This window comes from Engraulis encrasicolus, unplaced genomic scaffold (assembly GCF_034702125.1).
Source record: "Engraulis encrasicolus isolate BLACKSEA-1 unplaced genomic scaffold, IST_EnEncr_1.0 scaffold_73_np1212, whole genome shotgun sequence".
NCBI classification, from domain to species: Eukaryota; Metazoa; Chordata; class Actinopteri; order Clupeiformes; family Engraulidae; genus Engraulis; species Engraulis encrasicolus.
This window is the reverse complement of record NW_026946071.1, coordinates 184,752-205,772: the sequence shown is the minus strand read 5'-3', so window position 1 is coordinate 205,772 and position 21,021 is coordinate 184,752. Positions and strand designations below refer to the sequence as shown.

At 42.3% G+C, this 21,021-nt stretch overlaps 1 protein-coding gene across 1 annotated transcript; it reads left to right on the top strand.

Annotated features, from left to right (window-relative positions):
- Positions 1 to 7,329: 7,329 nt before the first annotated feature.
- LOC134444800 (uncharacterized protein CXorf38 homolog) lies at positions 7,330 to 13,304 on the top strand. Its single transcript, XM_063193995.1, has 6 exons — positions 7,330 to 7,557; positions 9,794 to 9,931; positions 11,087 to 11,212; positions 11,795 to 11,917; positions 12,347 to 12,496; positions 13,275 to 13,304. Exons 1-6 carry the CDS (start codon positions 7,360 to 7,362, stop codon positions 13,302 to 13,304), a joined length of 765 nt encoding a protein of 254 aa, XP_063050065.1. The 5' UTR covers positions 7,330 to 7,359.
- The last annotated feature ends 7,717 nt before the right edge of the window (positions 13,305 to 21,021 follow it).

Sequence of the window (21,021 nt, the reverse complement as noted above, 5' to 3'; positions counted from 1 at the left end):
ATGTTTGATTTTTTTGGGCTACATTTGCAAATCTTTTCTTTTCTGCTACTTTTGTCATACTCATGACATCTCAGCATTTTTAGGTGAAGTTGTAGATGATAATGGCAACATGGACGACAATATTGTGATTGTTTTTGTACAGTTGAGAAAAGATTTAGCACCATCTTGTCCCTGTCTGTTTACACCTGTAATGAGGACCATGCATTGTGATATCCATGAGTTTGACATGACGTTTCATTGGCACATCGCGGCATTTTTAGGTGAAGCTAGCCCCGTATGTTCAATGCAAGTCTATGAGAGATTCGATGCATCACGGCTTTCTGACTGGAATTAAATATTAAATATTGATTTTTTAAAAGGCATAAACAGCAAGCAGACAAGTTATACAAACTATCCTCTAATTAGTAACCGATGTTGCCATTTAAAAAAAAACAAAACAAAAAACATTTATTAAACAATTTGAAATGATCAAGCACCAATGGCCAACCTAACCAGACCATGACAACCAGATCAACTGGTGTTTTGTTTACAACAACTTTCTTTTGAACCATTAAAAGACTTGAAATGACTCACCACTTTAGAGGCAGTTATAATAAGACCCATAAAATTAAAAACTAGACATTTGGGAGCTTTATACGTCATTAAATAGCTTACGAAATAGATGGGAATGACACCTAGCCTACCAAGCTAGCGGCTAGTCAACCTGTCATCAAATAACACAGAGCTAGCTAGGTATCCAGCTAGGCAGCTAACACAGAACATGCCATGCTGACAACAATCACATTATACAACTATTTAACAAGCCCCAAATTGCTCAACCTTTCACCTGTTGATCAAAGAGGGCCATGTGGTTGAAAACGAGGCATTTGTCAACTTTGTGAGTGAAAACACAATTTATGAGGAAACTCTTTTTGGTGGCCGTGGTGATCACACACATTCATTCCTAAGAAGGCACGTAGTTGCCGCTTCACCTAAAAAGGGGCGTTCTGAAAGACAGTTGTAACATTACACCGAACTCATGGATAATGCAATAATTAGTGGTGTCAACAATAATCGATTCGACAATGCAATACAATGCAGGGCATGGACGATTCAATTCAATGCGGCAAGTTCCATAATTGATGCAGCAATTTTTTTATGTTTCTTATATCTTCCATGGATATTTAAGGAGCAAAAGCACTTCAAAGCATTGAAAAAGCATTGAAAACTGCAAGTCTGATACAGAAAAATGCATTGCAATGCATTGTAGAATTGAATCGAATCGAATCGAAACCTCCCGAATCGTAATCGAATCGAATCGTGAGGGCATTGCCAATGCACACCACTAGTAATAATGTAGTGTCAGGTTCTCCAGAGTAGACAATGTAATTACGGCCAACTTCCACATGTTGGACTGGGGCGAATGGGGGGTGTATACCAGCAATGTGGTGCAATGCAGTTTGCCAATCAGAAGCCAGTTGTATGTCTTATGTACAATATGCATGTTTCATGTTTATATATTATACTGTATAGTGTATGTATGTGTGATACGACTTCCCTGGACACTTCATGAAGGATGCCATTGCATGAAGTCAAACAGATCAATTGAATTAAAGTATTTTTTGCCAGACAGAGAGGTGGCTACACTGGGCCCAGGTGAAGTGCAGACATACTGTAGAGGTGCTGATCTGCTGTCTGCACACTTGTGATGAATTGTAATGCAATGCAATGTAATGTAATAATGTAGTGTCAGGTTCTCCAGAGTAGACATCATGTAATTACGGCATGCTATTAGGCCGACTTCCACATGTTGGGGGGGATGGGGGGTGTATACCAGCAATGTGGTGCAATGCAGTTTGCCAATCAGAAGCCAGTAGATAATGTCAACATGGACAACAGTAGGGCTGTAACGATACACTCAACTCACGATTCGGTTCGTATCACGATTTTTGACCTACGGTTCGATACACCCCACGATTTCTGAAATGTATCTCCACTGAAGTTTGGAAACACTATCACATCAAATCATAAGGTTGTTTTCTGGACTGATGGGTAATAAAACTTTGAAAGGGCTTATCACGATACTGCCTCCTCGTATCACGATACAGTATCGTGACTCTGTGTATCACGATTTCTCGGTTCGATACAATATCGTTACAGCCCTAGACAACAGTATTGTGACTAAAATGTTAAAAGGTTATTTTTTGTACAGCAGGGCAAGGGGCAGGTGCTTTAGGTGCTTTAGGTGCTTCAGTCCCTGTCTGCACACGTGTGATGAGGACCATGAATTGTAATGTAATGTCCCGACTGGACAGCATGTAATGATGGCATGTTACCACACCACTTTCTACACGGTGGACAGGGGTGCTCTAGTGAATGGGGATGTATATCAGCAGTGTGGTGCAATACAGGTGCTGTATGTTTTATGTACAATATGCATGTTTATACGTATATAATATAGTGTGTGTATATTATGTTGAACACACCATAGCAGTTGTATGTTGTATGTACACTATGTATGTTTCATATGTTTTTTTTAAGATATTTTATACAGTGATGTGTCATTGATCAACCAGTTGTATGATTCATGTACAGTATACATATGTTTCCTATGTTTTTATATACTGAACTGTATATATGATATGATATTTTATATATGTGATGCAACATTAATCCAATACCAAACTGGGATGTGATGGAGGACGGTGAGTCCGAAACGTTGTGCCGTTACATTTCTTGGGAGCATCAAACAGTGTTACGGACCTTTATTTTCTGATGCAACATTAATGACTTTTATTCAGAGCAGTGCTGCCTGCACATGAGGGGTGCATGATGCGTTTTAATCTATGATGTATAATGTATACGGCTCATATATTCTATTTTTCATGATGTAAGCATTTGTGTTTTATTATACAATGACTGCCGTGATGAGCAGTGGCTGGTTTCCTCCAAACAAGACGCCTGGCATTCACACTCTCAAGAAAACTTTATTTTTATTTGTAAAAGGCACAAGGCAACCCGTCTGGAATTTACCAAAAGGCACCTGAAGGACTCTCAGACCATGAGAAACAAAATTATCTGGTCTGATGAATCAAAGATTGCACTCTTTGGGGCTAATGCCAGGTATCATGTTTGGAGGAAAGCCGGCACTGCTCATCACGTGGCCAATGCCATCCCTACAGCCCAGCATGGTGGTGGCAGCATCAATACCATCTCTACAGTCAAGCATGGTGGTGGCAGCATCATGTTATGGGGATGTTTCTCAGCAGCAAGGAACTCAAGTCAAGTCAAGTTGGTTTTATTGTCAATTTCTTTACATGCACTGGTCATACAAAGAATTTGAAATTACGTTTCTTGCTTTCCCATGCAGACATAGACTAATCTAGGTAAGGACATAGACAGTATAGACATAGACAGTACTCATACATGGACATAAGACAGTATGGACATAGACATTGCTCATACAGACATTTAAAGTGCAAGACTGGACAACAGAAGACTTGTAGAGAACATACATTAAGAGGAGGTATTTGTTGTGCTTTTTCTAAAAGTCCTTTATAGCGTTCTGGCATAGTAATAATAGCATTTGAAGAAAATAAATAATTAAAAAAGGTTTATTAAATACACCAGCAGTAGTATGTGTGTGTGTGTGTGTGTATGTGTGTATTGTGTGTGTATTGTGTGTGTGTGTGTGTGTGTGTGTGTGTGTGTGTGTGTGTGTGTGTGTGTGTGTGTGTGTGTGTGTGTGTGTGTGTGTGTGTGTGTGTGTGTGTGTGTTTAGTGCAGGTAGAAAGTGCGGTGTGCGTCTGTGTGTGTGTCTGTGTATGTGTGTGTGTGTGAGTATGAGTTGTGTGTCAGTGTGTGTATGTTTGGGTTTAGTGCAGAAAGTGCGGTGTGCTTGTGTGTATATGTGGGTGTGTGTGTGTGTGTGTGTGTGTGTGTGTGTGCATGTGTATATTTTGAGTTAGTGCAGGTTGAAAGTTCAGTCACAGATGTAGTAGTGCAGGTGGAATGTTCAGTCGCAGATATGGTGTTGGGGATGAGGGGGGGAGGGTTGTCAGTGGCCTGGCTGGCTAGAGGCTGACAGTGGAGGGAGAGGGGGTTGAGTGTTCAGTATCTTGATTGCTTGATGCATCGTGCTGCTTGCAAGCCTGGTGGTACGGGAACGGAGGCACCTGTACCTCTTTCCAGAGTGTGGTACCAGAGTGTGGTACCATTGTGTGGTATGGGATGCGATGCCATGTTACAGCTTGCTGGTTTGAGATTTGTAATGAATTAAAAGGGTGCCTCTGCAAAAAAATGGTTGAGAAACACTGGTCTATATAATATGTAATAGCCCATGTATGGATTGTTGGATTAAGATGGCCTTGGGATTTTTAGTTGTTTATTTCCAGAATCCATGCTACCCATTCACTAATGTTACCTTTTCCATGAATACCTACCACCACCATCAAATTCTAAGTATTCATTATGACTGGAAAAATAGCACTTTTCATACATGAAAAGGGGGATCTTCTCCATGGTTCGCCATTTTGATTTTCCCAATATAGCCATTTCTAGCTGCAAAAATGACTCTACTTGGACCATACTAGAAAATATTTGTGTATTACTTAGTAAACTTTAATGTAAAGATCAAGTTGGCAATAGGCAGCCCAGTTTCAATGAGCAGCATAGTTGCAGCACCTTTTTTGACCATTTCAGTGTCCCTTTAAAGCTAAGGTTGCTACTCTGAGTAGCCCACATGTAGTACAGTAGCTGCCTCAGGCAGCATGCAACAACTTCATGTCGTCAGCACAAACATGTCACAGAGGAGAGGAGAGGGGGATAGAGAGGGGAGAGGAGAGACATGAGAGAGGAGAAGGGAGGAGTGAGTAGTAGAGGGGAGAGGAGAGGGGGATAGAGAGAGGAGAGGAGAGGAGAAGGGAGGAGGAAAGAGGAGAGGGGGATAGAGAGAAGAGAGGAGAGGAGGAAAGAGGAGAGGGGGAAAGAGGAGAGGAGAGGAGAGGGGAGAGGAGAGGAGAGGAGAGGAGAGGAGAGGAAAGGACAGGATAGGAAAGGAGAGTGGAGGAGAGTAGAGGATAGGGGGTGAGGAGAGAGGTGAGAGGAGAGGAGAGAGGGGAGAGGAGAGGAGAGGAGAGAAGAGAGGGGAGGGGAGGAGAGGAGAGAAGAGTGGAGAGGAGAGGAGAGGAGAGGAGAGGGAAGGAGAGAGGAGAGAAGAGAAGAGAGGAGAGGGGAGGAGAGGAGAGGAGAGGAGAGGAGAGAAGAGGAGGGAGGGAAGAGAGGAGAGTGGAGGAGAGGAGAGGAGAGGAGAGGGAGATAGAGAGAGGAGAGGAGAAGGGAGAGAAGGGAAAAGAAGAGAAGAGAAGAGAGGAGAGGGGGATAGAGAAATAGAGGAGAGAGGGAGAGGGGGATAGAGAGACAAGAGGAGAGGAGCGGGGGATAGAGGAGAGAGAGGGGAGGAGAGGAGAGGGGGATAGAGAGAGGAGAGGAGAGGGGGATAGAGAGAGGAGAGGAGAGGGGGATAGAGAGAGGAGAGGAGAGGAGAGGGGGATAGAGAGAGGAGAGGAGAGGGGGATAGAGAGAGGAGAGGGGGATAGAGAGAGGTGAGAGGAGAGAGGAGAGGAGAAGAGAGGAGGGGAGAGGAATCACAAATATCTACTCTTGTCAAAAAAAACCCTCTCTTCTCTCTATTCCCCCTCTCCTCTCTATTCATGTATTCTCTTGTCCTCCCCTCTTCTCTTTCTATCCCCCTCTCCTTTCCCTATCCCCCTCTCCCCTCTCTATCCCCTTCTCCTCTCCTCTCCTCTCTTCCTCTTCTTCTCCCTCTCCTTCTCCTCTCCTCCCCTCTTCCTCTCCTCTTCTATCCTCCTCCCTCTCCTCTCCTTTCTTCTCCTACCCCCCTCTCCCTTTCCTCTCCTCTCCTCTCTACTATCCCCGTCTCCTCTCATCTCCTCTCATATTCTCTCCTCTTTTCCTCTTCTCCTCTCATCTCCTTTCTCCTCTTATCTCCTCCTCCTAATAAACAGGTTATTGGAGTAAACTGTTTATTATTGTTTACATTAAGTCGGTTGCACTGTGTGTGACACAAAACTGGAATTCAAGGCTTGGCTACTTATCATTCTAGAATGTCAATAACCCGATAATTACCTGTTTAAGGTGTTTACATTGAGAAATCAGTTTATTAGCCAAAAACCTACCTGTGAGAATCAGATTTCTCATACACTGATTGCTGCAATAAACCGATTATTATAAACTCTTTATATGAGCACTTGAATAAACTGGTTACTCCAAAAACCTGATTATAAACGGTTTATTTATGTGCGTATAAACAGGCTCAGTGTCTTTACCTAGTTGATAGGTGAATGATAGATGATAGATGAATGGAAAAATGTAGATTAAGAAGAATAGAATAGGTCAGAGAACAATGGCACCCGCAAGCATACTGAATAATAAACTGTTGGAGAACAATTAGTATGCTTGCCAGGGGTACTGTACCTCAGTAAACATCTGTAACACTCACCTAAACACTTGTAGTATCCTTGTCGCCAGAATGAAAAGATAGCCGCACAATGGAACCTGCACACATCTGCTCAAGGCGATTGCTGTGTTCAGAAAGAGTTTTCATTCCGGGCGACTTCTTGACAGAGAGCATGTTGATTTGTCTCACAAAAGAAAGATTTCATCACAAAAGAAGCATCTGCCTGAAATTTGTTTTTGGACCTTGGGATGTCTGAGTGTTGCATTAATTTTCCACCTAGATCTTGTATTGGTGACGGTGGAGTCTGAAGACTGTGCAAGGCCTACTCTCATCATCTGAACTCTGTGATCAAAGTATGAAAAGTGTGTTTCTTTTGGCCTGGCAGTGTAGATTATGTAGACTATATCCGCAGGGCAGAGGTGTCAAAATTAAATTTAGAAATAAATGCATGGTGTAAGTAGGCTATAAGACTTGCACATGATGTTACATACTTGTTAGACCAGTTATTCCACTGTAGGCAGTGGTAGATGGATAGTGGTGTTAGTGAAAAACATAACAAGGACCCACCACTAACTTGATCCAACCAGTGCAGAAATCAGCTGATCATAAGACAGGCACACTGGTCTATTGGTTATTAGTCACTGAAGTTAGTGTTGGAAAGAAATTGTGTGTTTTTTTTTTGTTTTGTTTTTTGTACTTCTACCTTTCCTTTTGACATCTTTGCCCCAGGGACATTTTTTCAAATAGCAAACCAACCACAGGATGCAGTTGGAAACATGAGGATTAATGTGGGCGTGGTTCCACGCTGGAATCTGGCTGAGCAGGATAACTTTGCACGTCAAACCCGGAACGGCGCAAGTGTGTCTCATCGGTAGGCTTGTCTGTCTGTATATTCTGGAGAAATGAGTCGCTTTCGGGATGGAAACTACCTCAACTGGCTTAAAACAACAGAGAGTTTGCACACATTGAGAGTGGGACTGCGCTCTTTCCTCGAAAACGAAACCGAAACTTATCACCGCTTTCTAAAGGAGACGCTCAGTAGCTGCACCAAAGATGCGATGTGTAAAATGAAATGTGATGGGAAGATGTGGCATAAGAAGGTTTGTGAATGGACATCGACCAACATTTTGTCGATTATATTCTGTCTATGTCTAATTATCTAAATCAGACAGCACGCAGCATCTTGCCGACGTCCTATTGGGTGGCGACATCGGAAAAACGTCGGGGCCTTTTTTGCCTTATAATCGTCATGCCAATTAGTTCGGTTTTTAGATCGGCCAAAAGTGGCCGACGTTGGCAAGACATAGGCCTTAAGTGTGTTGTGTGTGTGTGTGTCTTTTTTTCTTTGTCTAACTGTTGAATGGTGGAATAAGAGCAAGAGTAGGGTCATCCTTCTCAACCTTCAAAAAGCTAGTGAAGACTAATTTCTTCCGAGAGCGCTTACCTACTTAACACACTAACACAATCACGAATTCTACTAACATTGTGGCTTTAGTTTGTAGCTTTCTTTCCTTAGTTTTTAGCTTCTTTCCGTAAGCCACTGCTTTTAGCACCTTTCATAGGCCTACCTTGGACAATGATGTCAGTGTTGCAACTGTATACTGCCTCTAAATGTCTTTGTTTAGGCCTACAATTTAAATTTTGCTTTGCAACACTTTTTATGGATCTTATTATTTTATGCTACTTTTTCTTTTACCATCTTGGACAAGGCTGTCAGTGTTGCAACTGTACACTGCCTCCAGATGTCTTTGTTTATTATCTAAATTAATTCCTTGTATACTGTAGTACTCTGCACTGACCCCTTGGCTTGTTCCTGCTTAAATGTTCTCCTTGTAAGTCGCTTTGGTCAAAAGCGTCTGCAAAATGTAATGTAATATAATGATCAGTCCCATAATTACATTCCATGTGTGGCCATTTTCATCAAGGCAAGGCAAGGCAAGGCAAGTTTATTTATATAGCGCAACTATTATAGTACGACACCTAACTTGTTTATGTTTATGTAGAACGTTGCTATGTCAGAATGTTACACTAGGTCAATATACAGTACACACAAGTACAAAATAATAAAGTTAATGTTCCTTTCAATATTATTAATATTAATATTATTTGTCACTCTGCCACAATGCTGCTGCTGCTACTCTGTCAGAAGGTTACACTAGGACAATGTAAATATACAATACAAATACCTCTATATTTTGATGTTCTCTATCTTCCACTTTAATGTGTTGAAAGTCTGTATGTTTATTATCTATGTCAAACACAGGCTCGTCACAGGGATGTCAAATACAGGCTCGGGGGGCAAATTTAACTCACAGAGTGATTTTATTCGGCCCGCAAGGTCATTCCAAATGTTTATTACCCACTTGGCCTACATCATACTGTACAAGAGAGCCCTGACCAGTAATATCTCACACTCATATATGTAACGGAGGCTAACTAGCAGAGTTGGCGTGGAGCGTTAGTAAACCTCCCTCCCAAAAGCCTCATACAGTGTCGATGCCGTTGGGCTGGGGGACTGGTCCTTTAGTCCAGCGGTATCGTACTGTGCCTCCCATTGCCGGACCGTTGTAGTTGACGAGGTCGCAGGTTCGCGCCCCAAGGGGGAGGAGCAGGTGCAAGATGACCTCTGTCACATATACAACAGAATTAATATATGCAGAGCAGGTACAATTGATCTACCTTACATGGAAATGAGAATTTTGAAATTTGCCTTGAGTTTATGTGCGTGCATACACAATTTTAGCCCATTTCTTAAATTTGAGAAATTGAGTTTGGCCCCCGAATTTGTTCCAGATTTTAATTTGTCTATACTGGAAGTAGATACAGTGCAATGCAAAGTTACAATGCATTGTACCTTGACTTGGATTTTAGTGGTATTCAGTGTGGTGGGTCAGAAAGAAGCTATTGCTGAACCTGCTAGTTTTTAGTCTACATGCTGCCAAAAACACCTCCTGGACGGGAGGTGAAAAAGTCACAACTCATGAGCTAATAAATGGCCAGATCCATATTTAGGCCTACAGTTCCTTTGGCGAAAGAAACTAAAGTCTATGTCTGTATTTAAAGCATGTCTATGTCTGCACGGGAAATAATTCTTTGTATGTATGACCAGTGCATGTAACGAATTTGACAATAAAGCTGACTTGACTTGACTTGACTCTTACTGCAGCTGGGGTCGCTGAAAATGCTTAACTACATCATAACAACATTGCTATGACATTACAAGGGGTTAAAATATCTGTCAGTGATGGAGTGCCTTTTTTGCTCTGATTTATCTTTGCCATATGCAAAGGTTTCGGTGCGTTTTTAAACATCTCTATTGACTATTTGTATCCTTAGCCTTTTCAGATACCTGAGTGTGAGGTGTGCACTCCGTGGAGGGTTCTAATCTTGGCCAATCACACTTCAAAAGGTTTGGTGCACTGGAAGGAGTGTTTTCCCCACCTGTGGCCAACGGAGAAATGGGAAGTGGCCAAGGTGAGTCCTCTGCTCTGATGATATGTAGTTTAAATTTACACTGTGTAAGATTTTTAGTAGTTTATTTCCAGAATTCATGCAACCCATTCACTAATGTTACCTTTTTCATGAATACTTACCACCACCATCAAATTCTAAGTATTCATTATGACTGGAAAAAAAAATCACTTTTCATACATGAAAAGGGGGATCTTCTCCATGGTCCGCCATTTTGAATTTCCAGAAATAAACATTTTTAGCTGCAAAAATGACTGTACTTGGGCCATACTAGAAAATATTAGTTTATTACTTAGTAAACCTTCATGTAAAGATCAAATTTGGCAATAGGCAGCCCAGTTTCAATGAGCAGCATAGTTGCAGTACCTATGTAGTTTACTGGCCTAGCCGGTGATAGTAAGAAAGTAGTTTTCTTATCTCCTCAGGTGTCAAGGTCCCCCCTGACCTTTCCCTACATTTCCATCCATGTCTGAAGTGCCCTTGAGCAAGGCACCTAACCCCACATTGCTCCCGGTACTGTAACCAATGCCCTGAAAAATAATAGTTGTAAGTCGCTTTGAATAAAATGAAACCGCTTTCCCCACCTGTGGTCAACTGAGAAATGGGAGGTTGCAGGCCTGGAATTTAGTAATTTTAGGGGTAAGGCCACTTGGCCTTTTGAGTTGTCCATTTTTTAAGGGCACAAAGGCCAAAACTGGCCCTCATGGCACTCACGCAATTCCTGCCCTGGGAGGTGATGAACAGTGCTGCCAGATTTACTACGAGAAATAAGCGGCTGGCGCCCTGAAAACAAACCCAAAAGAAGTGACCGACTGGCGTACTGAAAACAAGCCCAAAAGAAGCGACCGACTGGCGTTGTGAAAACAAGCCCAAAAGAAACGACCGAAGGAATGGGACGTCAGTCGCATGCCTAGTCAGGGAAGACTTTCACTCCATTATACAGCTAGGGGTCATTCATACATCCTGCAACCATGTGTGGTACACTCAAAGGATGCACCTTATGTCCCTTCTCTGTTGGTGTGTGTGTGTGTGTGTGCGTGTGTGTGTGTGTGTGTGTGTGTGTGTGTGTGTGTGTCTGTGTCTGTGTGTGTGTGTGTGTGTGTGTGTGTGTGTGTGTGTGTGTGTGTGTGTGTGTGTGTGTGTGTGTGTGTGTGTCAGGTGTACATGCCTCAGGGCCATCGGGACCACAGGTGTTTTGATCAGTTTGACATCGCAGCTCTACTGAACCTCATGAGCAAGTGTAAACACTTCCATGAGTTTGTGAAGGACCAACAGATCAACAAGGTAAACCACTACAGTGACTACACCAAACTACATTCCCCACAAACCACTACACCACACTACATTACATTACATTAGGACCAACAGATCAACAAGGTAAACCACTACAGTGACTACACCAAACTACATTACATTAGCACCATTGACAGTAAATAGAATGGACGCCAAATCAACGCTTTTTGCCATTCAACGCTTTAAAGCCAGATTTGGGAACATTCCAACTTACATTCCACCTTAGCAACGCCAAACGCAGGTGCTGATTGGACAACAACAAGACTTCTAACGGTCAATCAAACCATGTTCTGATGCTCATTGGTCAATTTAACTTTTAATATCTCTCTAAAATAAAACATCACCACAAAAAATCACCACCCTGGTAAGTTGGAGAGCAAGGGGACCTACTAGTTGAGCGAAAAATGATCCCCCTGGAGTGGCATTTAAGGGAGATACAGGGTTTTATGTCTCTCATAGGAATGAATGGGATTTGGCCATTTTTTGGTCTTTTTGGGTCCAACCTTGGCTCCAACTTGGCTTCAACAATGAAATAGAATTTTGGCCTCCATTCTATTTACTCTCAATGATTAGGACCAACAAATCAACAAGGTAAACCACTACAGTGACTACACCAAACTACATTACCCACAACGCATCAACAAGGTAAACCACTACAGTGACTACACCAAACTACATTACCCACAGATCAACAAGGTAAACCACTACACCACACTACATTACATTACATTAGGACCAACAGATCAACAAGGTAAACCACTACAGTGACTACACCAAACTACATTACATTAGGACCAACAAATCAACAAGGTAAACCACTACACCAAACTACATTACATTACACTACATTACACTGCATTACATTACACTGCATTACATTACACTACATTACACTGCATTACATTACACTACATTACATTGCATTACATTACATTACATTACACTGCATTACATCACAACTGTAGGTGATGAGTGTTCGCAACCGCATGATGCACTCTCCTCTGTGTGTGTGTGTGTGTGTGTGTGTGTGTGTGTGTGTGTGTGTGTGTGTGTGTGTGTGTGCGTGTGTGTTTGTCCGTGTGTGTCTGTGTCTGTGTGTCTCGGTGTGTGTGTGTGTGTGTACAGGTGACTAGAGTGCGTAATTGTGTGATGCACTCTCCCGACTCCACTGTGGCTCAGAGTGACTTTGAACTCTTCCTGTCCACCATCAAAACCTTCGCCCTCCTCCTGCAGGACCACGCCCCTGACCTCAAGACACGGCCACAGATTGATAAGGTAAACAGCCAATCAAGACACTGCCACAGGAGAGTGACAAGGTAAACAGCCAATCAAAATCAGAACTATTTGGTAAGAAACCTCAAGACACTAGCCCCATACGACTTTGTTGCTGTCGACCAACATAGACGAAGGCACGTGAGCGAGAAATTGTTGTCATGATGTGGGTGTTATTAAATACAGCGCATTTAAAGTCGGCCACAAATATGAACGAGACGATGAGCTCGCACCGGTTTGCTCTACTAACACACCACGTGTGAGGAGTGGGGGGACAGGCAGTGAGGAGGAGCTGAAGTGGGGACCTGCGCAAACTTGTGTATGGGTGTGAGACAAGACACATATACACACGTGAGTGAGTTGTTGACCAACCAGTTCATGGGCGCGTGACCTCGGAGGAAGTCTGCAGGCGAGCGTCGAAGGGGATAAGCAACTGCAGAGGTTGCAAGATCTGACTGCAGTCGCATTCATCCCGCGATAGTTTGACACCATGTGACATGTCACCTCGTCGATGCAACATCACTGAAATTTTGAAGTTTGACAGGAAATCTAACCGTCATGCAACTTTTTGAGCCAGAATGCATTGCTGTCTAAATGCGCATACAGTCGTTGCAGTATCTCGATCGCACTCACTCTCAGAGGAGATCAAGGGTAAGCAGCCAATCAAAATGTCTCTAGCTATTTGGTCCTTAATGTAAGCAATTGAAGCACTGCCTACCAATATAAAAGCGATAAACGCGAGATCTGAATTTAAACCCTTCTTCCTGTTATCGTGATTCAGTTGTCTGTGTTGTCTGCTACCTGGTTCTGATAAAACTGGTTAAACAGCGTCACCACAGTGGCTATGGTGAAATACTGTTAAAAGACTTGGAGTCAATGGCAGCGAATCTGTTTTTTAATTGGCTGCCCGCCGATGCCCCGCCAGTTTTTGAAGCACATCATGATTATGCTTCTACCAATGGCGAGCCCGGGTATATGATTGACAGATGAGTTGATGAATCATAACTTGATCTGACAGCTTACGTTGACATTGGATTCAGGAAGTAGAGCTCAGGCAGACGTGATGTTAACATTTTTGGATCAAGCCAGTTGCTTTTATAAGAATCTCAAAGACAGCATATCTATACTTCAATCAAGGTCTCTGATCGCCCTGCTCGCTTCGCTCCCTGTGAGTTTGCTTAGGTCACTTTATTCCCTCCATACTGTAGAGAAGCAATGACTTCGCTCAGGTAGTGTAGATAGCTAGCCTAGAAATCTAGACGCCCCTAGAGGCCACAAATTGAATGTGCTCCCGGGGGCAGTCTAGCGTTCCTGAATCTACAATCAGTCCAAGGTAGACCGGGCTTTGAGGCCAATCAAATCGTGAGGGGCGGGATCAGGGGCCGGGCTAGCTAGTGACGACACAACTGGGTTTTCAGAAGGCTGTGGCTACACGCCCCAAGTGAAAACTGGCTGCTAGCGTAGCATTGCACCAGCCTAGGAGGAAATGCGTCTGACCACCACCACAGCCAAACGAGTTGCCGAAATAAATTGTTTTCACTTACAGAGTTCAAACATGCCTTGTATTCAACCACAGGGCCCTCCTTCACCAACTAGCAAAATGTTGAGTAATTTCGGGCTTGTTAAATGGTTGCATAAACTAATATGATCGTTGTCAATGTTCTGTGTAAGCTAGCTAGCTGGATACCAAGCTAGCTGTGTTATTTGACGAGAGGTGGGCTAGCCGCTAGCTTGACCGGCAAGGTCTCATTCCCATCTATTTAGTAAGCTACTTATATACTTCCAATGCTCCCAAATGTCTCGTTTTTAATGTTGTGGGTCTTATTATACCTGTCACCAAATTGGTGAGTCATTTCAAGCATTTTAATGGTTGAAAAGAGACCAGTTGTAGTTGTAGTTTGTAAACAAAATACCAGTTGACCCGGTGCTATCATTTCAAATGGTTTGATAAACGATTTCTTAAATGATGACGTCCATTAATACTTAAATGATTGTTCATATAACTTGTCTGCTTGCTGACCATATGTTTCGGCCTTTGTAAATGCTAATTTAATACTTTATTATTGCAGTCAGAAAGCCGAGATGCACCGAATCTCTGCCATGAACTGACGGGGGTAGCAGGGCAAGCTAGCATTTTACAGAACGAGTAGACCATTTCTTGTGGGTGTAGAACGAAATCGCAGCCGTTAAAAGTCACCAAAGATTCAAACACGCTAATCGTTAACTTATGTAGACATTGTGTTTTGAGGTAACACTTTACTTTACGGATCGCTAATAAGGTGTTAATTTCATACTAATTTCTCAGTAATTTCAGTCTAATTTTATGGTAATAACTGCTTGTTATTAGTAATAACAGCAAAATAGCCATATGGTTTCCGGTGCAATTACACTATAATTTCTCATTAATAACAGCAAAAATAACCATTCAGTTTCCAGTGCAATTATGCTGTAGTTTCTAGTTAATAGTAGGCTAATGGAAACAGCTACTGTGTCATCATAGTAGTTAGGTGGTAGGTATGCCAGTAACTAAACGGTATCAGCCGAAGTAGTTTCATACTAATTAGGCTACATCAGGGCCGTAATGTGCAATATTTCCTCTTCCTATGTTATTGCATAGAAACGACCACCCAAGCATCCTTGTATTATTTCTGCTTAATTACCTTGTAAACAATTGAGTAGTTATATGGAAATAAGATAGAATCAGGGCCGTAAAATGCATTATCACCTATTCCACTCAATTTTATGGAAATTACATATTTTCATGATCTTAAAATGTCTTATTTCTTATTTCCACTCAATTACTTAGTTATTATCATTTTTAATACAATATAGACTAGCCTACTATGAAACTTCAACATTAATGCGTAATGGCGGCTGAGGCACTGCGTGCTGCTCCCGCGTTCAGTGCATTTTCTCGCACTTGCCCTGAAATACACAAGACTATAGATGGAAATGTGATCGTAGAAGATGAACTCCTGAATTTTATTGTGGTGAAAATGAGGACGTTGAGTCAAGACGAAATCATCACATTGGTGACAAACCATTTCACTTCTGAGCGGATTGAATCCTCAAAGAAAGTCCTATTTGAAGTTTGTACCAAGACGACACAGCGGCTGGTCTCGCACAAAGGCGCACAAAAGGACATTAACAACGTTAAACTGTGTCTGAAAGTTCTGAATGAATGTGGAGACGATATACCAAAATTCGTCTCTCACTTCCTGGATGAACTGCCTCCTGTCTCTTTTACGAGCATTGATGTGTCAGTGCTTTTGGGCAAAATGCAACAAATCAACTACAGCATTGCTGGGATGCAAAAAGTTATGGAAGCGCAGGTGGATGCGTGTGAAAGTTTACGCGCAGTCACCACATCTCTTGACAAACGTCTGGGCGCCGTGGAGAGGCCGTGCGGCCTTAATGGGGACGCCGCGGAATTCAGTTCTGACAACAGTGATGCAGAGAACCGACGTCGGCCTCCAACCAGGGGTGAAAGTGCTACGGAGAAGGAGGGTGAACCGTCAAAGCGGGCAGAGAAGGACAGCGGAGAAGGAGCTGCGACATCGGGTAACCACACCACCATGCCCACGGCAGCATTACTCAAGGACCAAGGACTGACACAGCCTAAATCGCCCTCCTGGAACCTGGTCGTGAGTGAGGGGAAACGGCGGAAGAATGCTACATCGGGAAGCAGTCACAGAAAGCCCTCTTCAGACTCAACGTACTCTAAACCGGTGCGCAAGAAACCTGTCATTATAGGTACCGGGACAACGAGTATTCGGTCCAAACGAAGATGGTGAGTGTGTTTGCAACGAGGTTTGATCCTTGCCTTGAAGCTGATACTCTCAGTAACTACCTCAAGAGCAAACTTGGACGGGCAGTAGAGTGTCGGAAGATAGAGACAGTGCATGGGAGATTTAGTTCCTTTCACGTCACTGCGGAATGTAAGGAGGTGGCTGAGATGTATGATCCCGACCTCTGGCCTACTGGATCGTTTGTTCGGCGCTATTACGAGGCGCGTCAACGCAGGCTGCCTGGTGCATCGGTGCCGGAGACGCTACCCTTTGGGTCCAACCGTTCGGGGATCAGTGTTGCGGATATGAAGGTGGCCGCAATGGATACTCGCAAATCACAATCATGAAGCTTGCTTCATACAATTCCCGTGGACTGCGAACTGGGAATAGTGATGCGGAAAAAAGCAAGAAATGTGAATGTCATGCACTTGCTAGACGCGTGTGACATCCTATGTCTTCAAGAGACTTGGCTCTCCAAAGAAGATCTGGACAGGTTGAATGTGTTGCACAAAGACTTCCACGGAGGCGGTGAGTCCACTACTGACCTCAGTACAAGGATTGTACGTGGTAGAATACCGGGGGGCGTTGCAATATTATGGAATAAGAAATACGATCCTGTAGTGCCAGTCACTAGGCTGAACGTGGACTAGGCCATTGTCCTTGACATTAATATCGATAATAAAAGAATGCTAATCATAAATGTGTATATGCCTTGTGAATCTGCTCAGGCAGAGGATGAATTTTTAAGCAGATTGGCCATTCTAAGTTCATTCATGGAAGGATTTGATTCCACGTGTGTTTGCATAGTTGGAGATTTTAATGCTGATTTATCTGATAATAAGTCTTTATTCATGAGAGATTTAAATGAGTTCTGTAATTACAATAATATGTTTTTAACTAGTCAGATCTTGCTACCTGACGACAGTTTTACTTATGTGAGCGATGCTTGGCAAACTACCTCCTGGCTTGATCATTTGGTGTGCACTGCAGATGCTCACTCCTCAGTGGTTAACATGGAGATCAAATATGGCTTAGCCACCTCTGATCATATGCCTATATATGTGACACTAAATGTTGACAACATTCCAGCTCTGGTTCCACTTAATGAGGTAAATGATACTAGAAAACTGGACTGGCTGAAAGTAACTGCAGGGGATTTGGAAAAGTATTTTTCCTCTACTGACAAGATGTTGGGTCTTATTGAACTACCTAGAAATGCCTTGTTGTGCCAGGACATGAATTGTAAAAATGATGACCATGGTCATGAGTTATGCTCATTGTATGATCACATAGTCAGCAGTCTTGTTGCTTCAAGCACCTCTATTACTACTCGGAGAGGCAAAACTCACAGTAATGCTAAGCCTGGATGGAATGAACACGTTAATGATCTTCATTCTGCTGCCAGAGGGGCTTTTAAACTCTGGTGTGATGCAGGCAGGCCAAGACAAGGCCCCCTGTTTGAAAATAAAAAGGCCACAAATGTTAAATTTAAATATGCTCTTCGATTTATCAAGAGGAACGAAAATACCATGAGAGCTGATGCACTTGCTAACAGGCTACAGAATAATGATTATATTGACTTTTGGAAGGAGGTGAAAACGATGAACAACTGCAAAACATCTCTGCCCTTTGATATAGATGGGGTGTCTGGAATTGAAAATATTGTTGAAAAATGGCGTAAGCATTACCAATATCTATTTAATTGTATAAAGAATGAGCCATTTGAAGTTAATCATATTGATTCATCTGAAAACTTTGTAATAAGATCTGATGAAATTCTTGAGGCAATATCTGCACTTGATAATAATAAAGCATGTGGCATGGATCAAATCTGTGCTGAGCACCTGAAGTATGGCAGCAAGAAACTCTGCCCTCTTTTAGCAATGTGTTTTACTGGACTCCTCACCCACGGAGTGCTACCTGAGTCTCTTTTGGCCATATTGCTTGTTCCTGTACTGAAGGACAAAGCAGGCAAACTGAATAGTATTGACAACTACAGACCTATAGCGTTGTCTAGTATTCCCTCCAAAGTTTTAGAACAGGTCCTCATTAAAAGGCTTGATGTTTTTCTCTTAACAACAGACAACCAGTTTGGTTTTAAGAAGAAACATGGCACTGATATGTGCATATTTGCGTTAAAGGAAATGGTAGCTCAATATGTGAACCAGAACTCCACTGTTTTTATGTGTTTCCTCGATGCTTCTAAGGCTTTTGACCGCATAAATCATACTAAATTATTTATTAAATTGCTACAGAGGGGAGTCTCAAAGGTCATCATCAGGATCCTTGTGTACTGGTACAGCCAACAGACGATGCGTGTCAAATGGGGGTGTGGTATATCCACCCCATTTCATGTATCTAATGGTGTCCGCCAAGGTGGGCTTTTATCTCCTGCCTTGTTTAATGTTTACATGAATGACTTATCTGCCCAGTTAAGTTTGTGTTCCACAGGCTGTTTTATTGGTAATTCTTTGGTGAATCACCTTATGTATGCAGATGATCTGGCCATTGTGAGCCCATGTAGTGCTGGGCTGCAACAATTACTTAAAGTATGCACTCAATATGGGCTTGTTTATGACATTAAATTTAATGCAAAGAAAAGTAATGTCATGATAGTGAGAACGAAAGAAGATAAGAAGATGACATTCCCTGTTTTCTATTTGTGTGATAGCCCACTTGTGGTGTGTAAAGAAGTTAAGTACCTTGGTCATATAATTTCGGATGATCTCAGTGATGATCGTGACATATATCGTCAACGACGTAAATTGTATGCCCAGGCCAACATGTTACTTCGCAAGTTTAGCATGTGCTCAGTCAATGTCAAATGCTCTCTGTTTAAAGCCTTCTGTACACCCATGTATACTGCTCACTTATGGTGTAGGTATAAGAAAAGCAGCTACCAGAAGCTGACAGTAGCATATAATGACTCTATGAGACTGTTGATGAAGCTACCAAGATGGATCAGTGCTAGCAACCTCTTTGTGTACTCCAGTGTGCCTGGGTGTGATGCAGTCTTGAGAAATGTTATTTATAAGTTCATGTGCAGATTGGACTGCTCTCAAAACTGCATTATTCAAACCCTAGTGAGTCCAGTAAAGTGTTCTGTAAGGTTCTCCTCCAAGCTTAGGCGACACTGGAGAGAGTGCCTATTTGTTTGATGGGTGTGTCCCCATCTTTCATTTTATTTTCTTATTTTATTTCTTATTTGTCTTTGTCTTAACTTCTCTATGTAATGTATTGACTGTTGTCTTGATATGGACCATGTACTTTGAGTCTGAAGTAAATAAAGAATAAAATTAAAATATGAAGTGATTCAAGTACACAGACAAACACATTGTGTGCAAAACTTTATTTATTTTTCCAATCAGTTATGAGATTCATGTTCACTGATGTGAAGTTGTCAATCTGCCACCATCCAGAGGAAGTCCTGTGAACACAAACAAACAAACAAACAGAGAAGTCAACTGCAAGACCGGTTTCACCACGTTTATTTTTTTATGTTATCAATTCACCATCGCTAAATTTGCTTCTGAAATGCAGTACCATGTTAAATGCACGTTGTAAATCTTCCTCAGGCTGACAACATAGCTGATTTACAAAGGCAAACTCTAGCTAACACCTAGCTTCAGTCATTGAAAACATGGTGGGCAGAGCTAGCTAGTGGTTTCCATTGTAAAGGTACTTCTGTATGCCGTTTCATTTCCAGAACAAACATAAACCTAACACTAACTCATAAAACATGTTTGCATAAGGCTAAAGTAATTCGACGATTGAAGGTGGATGAAATCAACATCAAGACCATTTTAGCTCACCTTGAAAGTTACCCTGGTTGCTGCCTGCGTGCGAAAGCACTGTGTGGTGCGTCTCAAACTCCACCCTTGTGTGTCAGGGTACTCAATTAAACAACGTCAGCGTCTCTGAGCCATACTGCAAGCAGAGCGGGCAGCGTACAACTAGAACGAGTGTGCTTGAAGTACAGAAGTATACTGATTGGGACGCTCCTGTTCTGCAGTAACCAAACTTTCGTTGCCTAGCAACAACAGGACTCGCCGCCGCCACCGCGAGCTAGTTCAACTTCAGTGCAGCAGAGCCAGGCAAGGTAAGCTTCCTGACAACAAACTTTTAATGTAGTTCTAGCTTTAACCTGCTTTCATTTTGTCTCTGAGCATTGAAGGATTTTAACTGTATACATTGCAAACACGTCTTATCAGCCGTGTTTGTGCTGAAATGGCATAGCCTACAGAGGTACATGGAAACCACTAGTTCTAGCTAGCTCTGCCCACCATGTTTTCAATGACTGAAGCTAGGTGCTAGCTAGAGTTTGCCTTTGTAAATCAGCAAGGATGTCAGCCTGAGGAAGATTTACAACGTGCATTTAACATGGTACTGCATTTCAGAAGCAAATTTAGCGATGGTGAATTGATAACATAAAAAAATAAACGTGGTGAAACCGGTCTTGCAGTTGACTTCTCTGTTTGTTTGTTTGTGTTCACAGGACTTCCTCTGGATGGTGGCAGATTGACAACCTCACATCAGTGAACATGAATCTCATAACTGATTGGAAAAATAAATAAAGTTTTGCACACAATGTGTTTGTCTGTGTACTTGAATGACTTCATAGTAGGCCAGTCTATATTGTATTAAAAATGACAATAACTAAGTAATTGAGTGGAAATAAGAAATAAGACATTTTAAGACCATGAAAATATGTAATTTCCATAAAATTGAGTGGAATAGGTG

Excerpts from the sequence above, each read along its gene's own strand:
- LOC134444800 (XM_063193995.1), top strand. The coding sequence starts at position 7,360 with ATGAGTCGCTTTCGGGATGGAAACTACCTCAACTGGCTTAAAACAACA. Across the intron at positions 11,213-11,794 it reads AGGACCAACAGATCAACAAG|GACCAACAAATCAACAAGGT; the intron begins GTAAACCACTAC and ends CTCAATGATTAG. Across the intron at positions 12,497-13,274 it reads CACGGCCACAGATTGATAAG|TTGTCTGTGTTGTCTGCTAC; the intron begins GTAAACAGCCAA and ends ATCGTGATTCAG.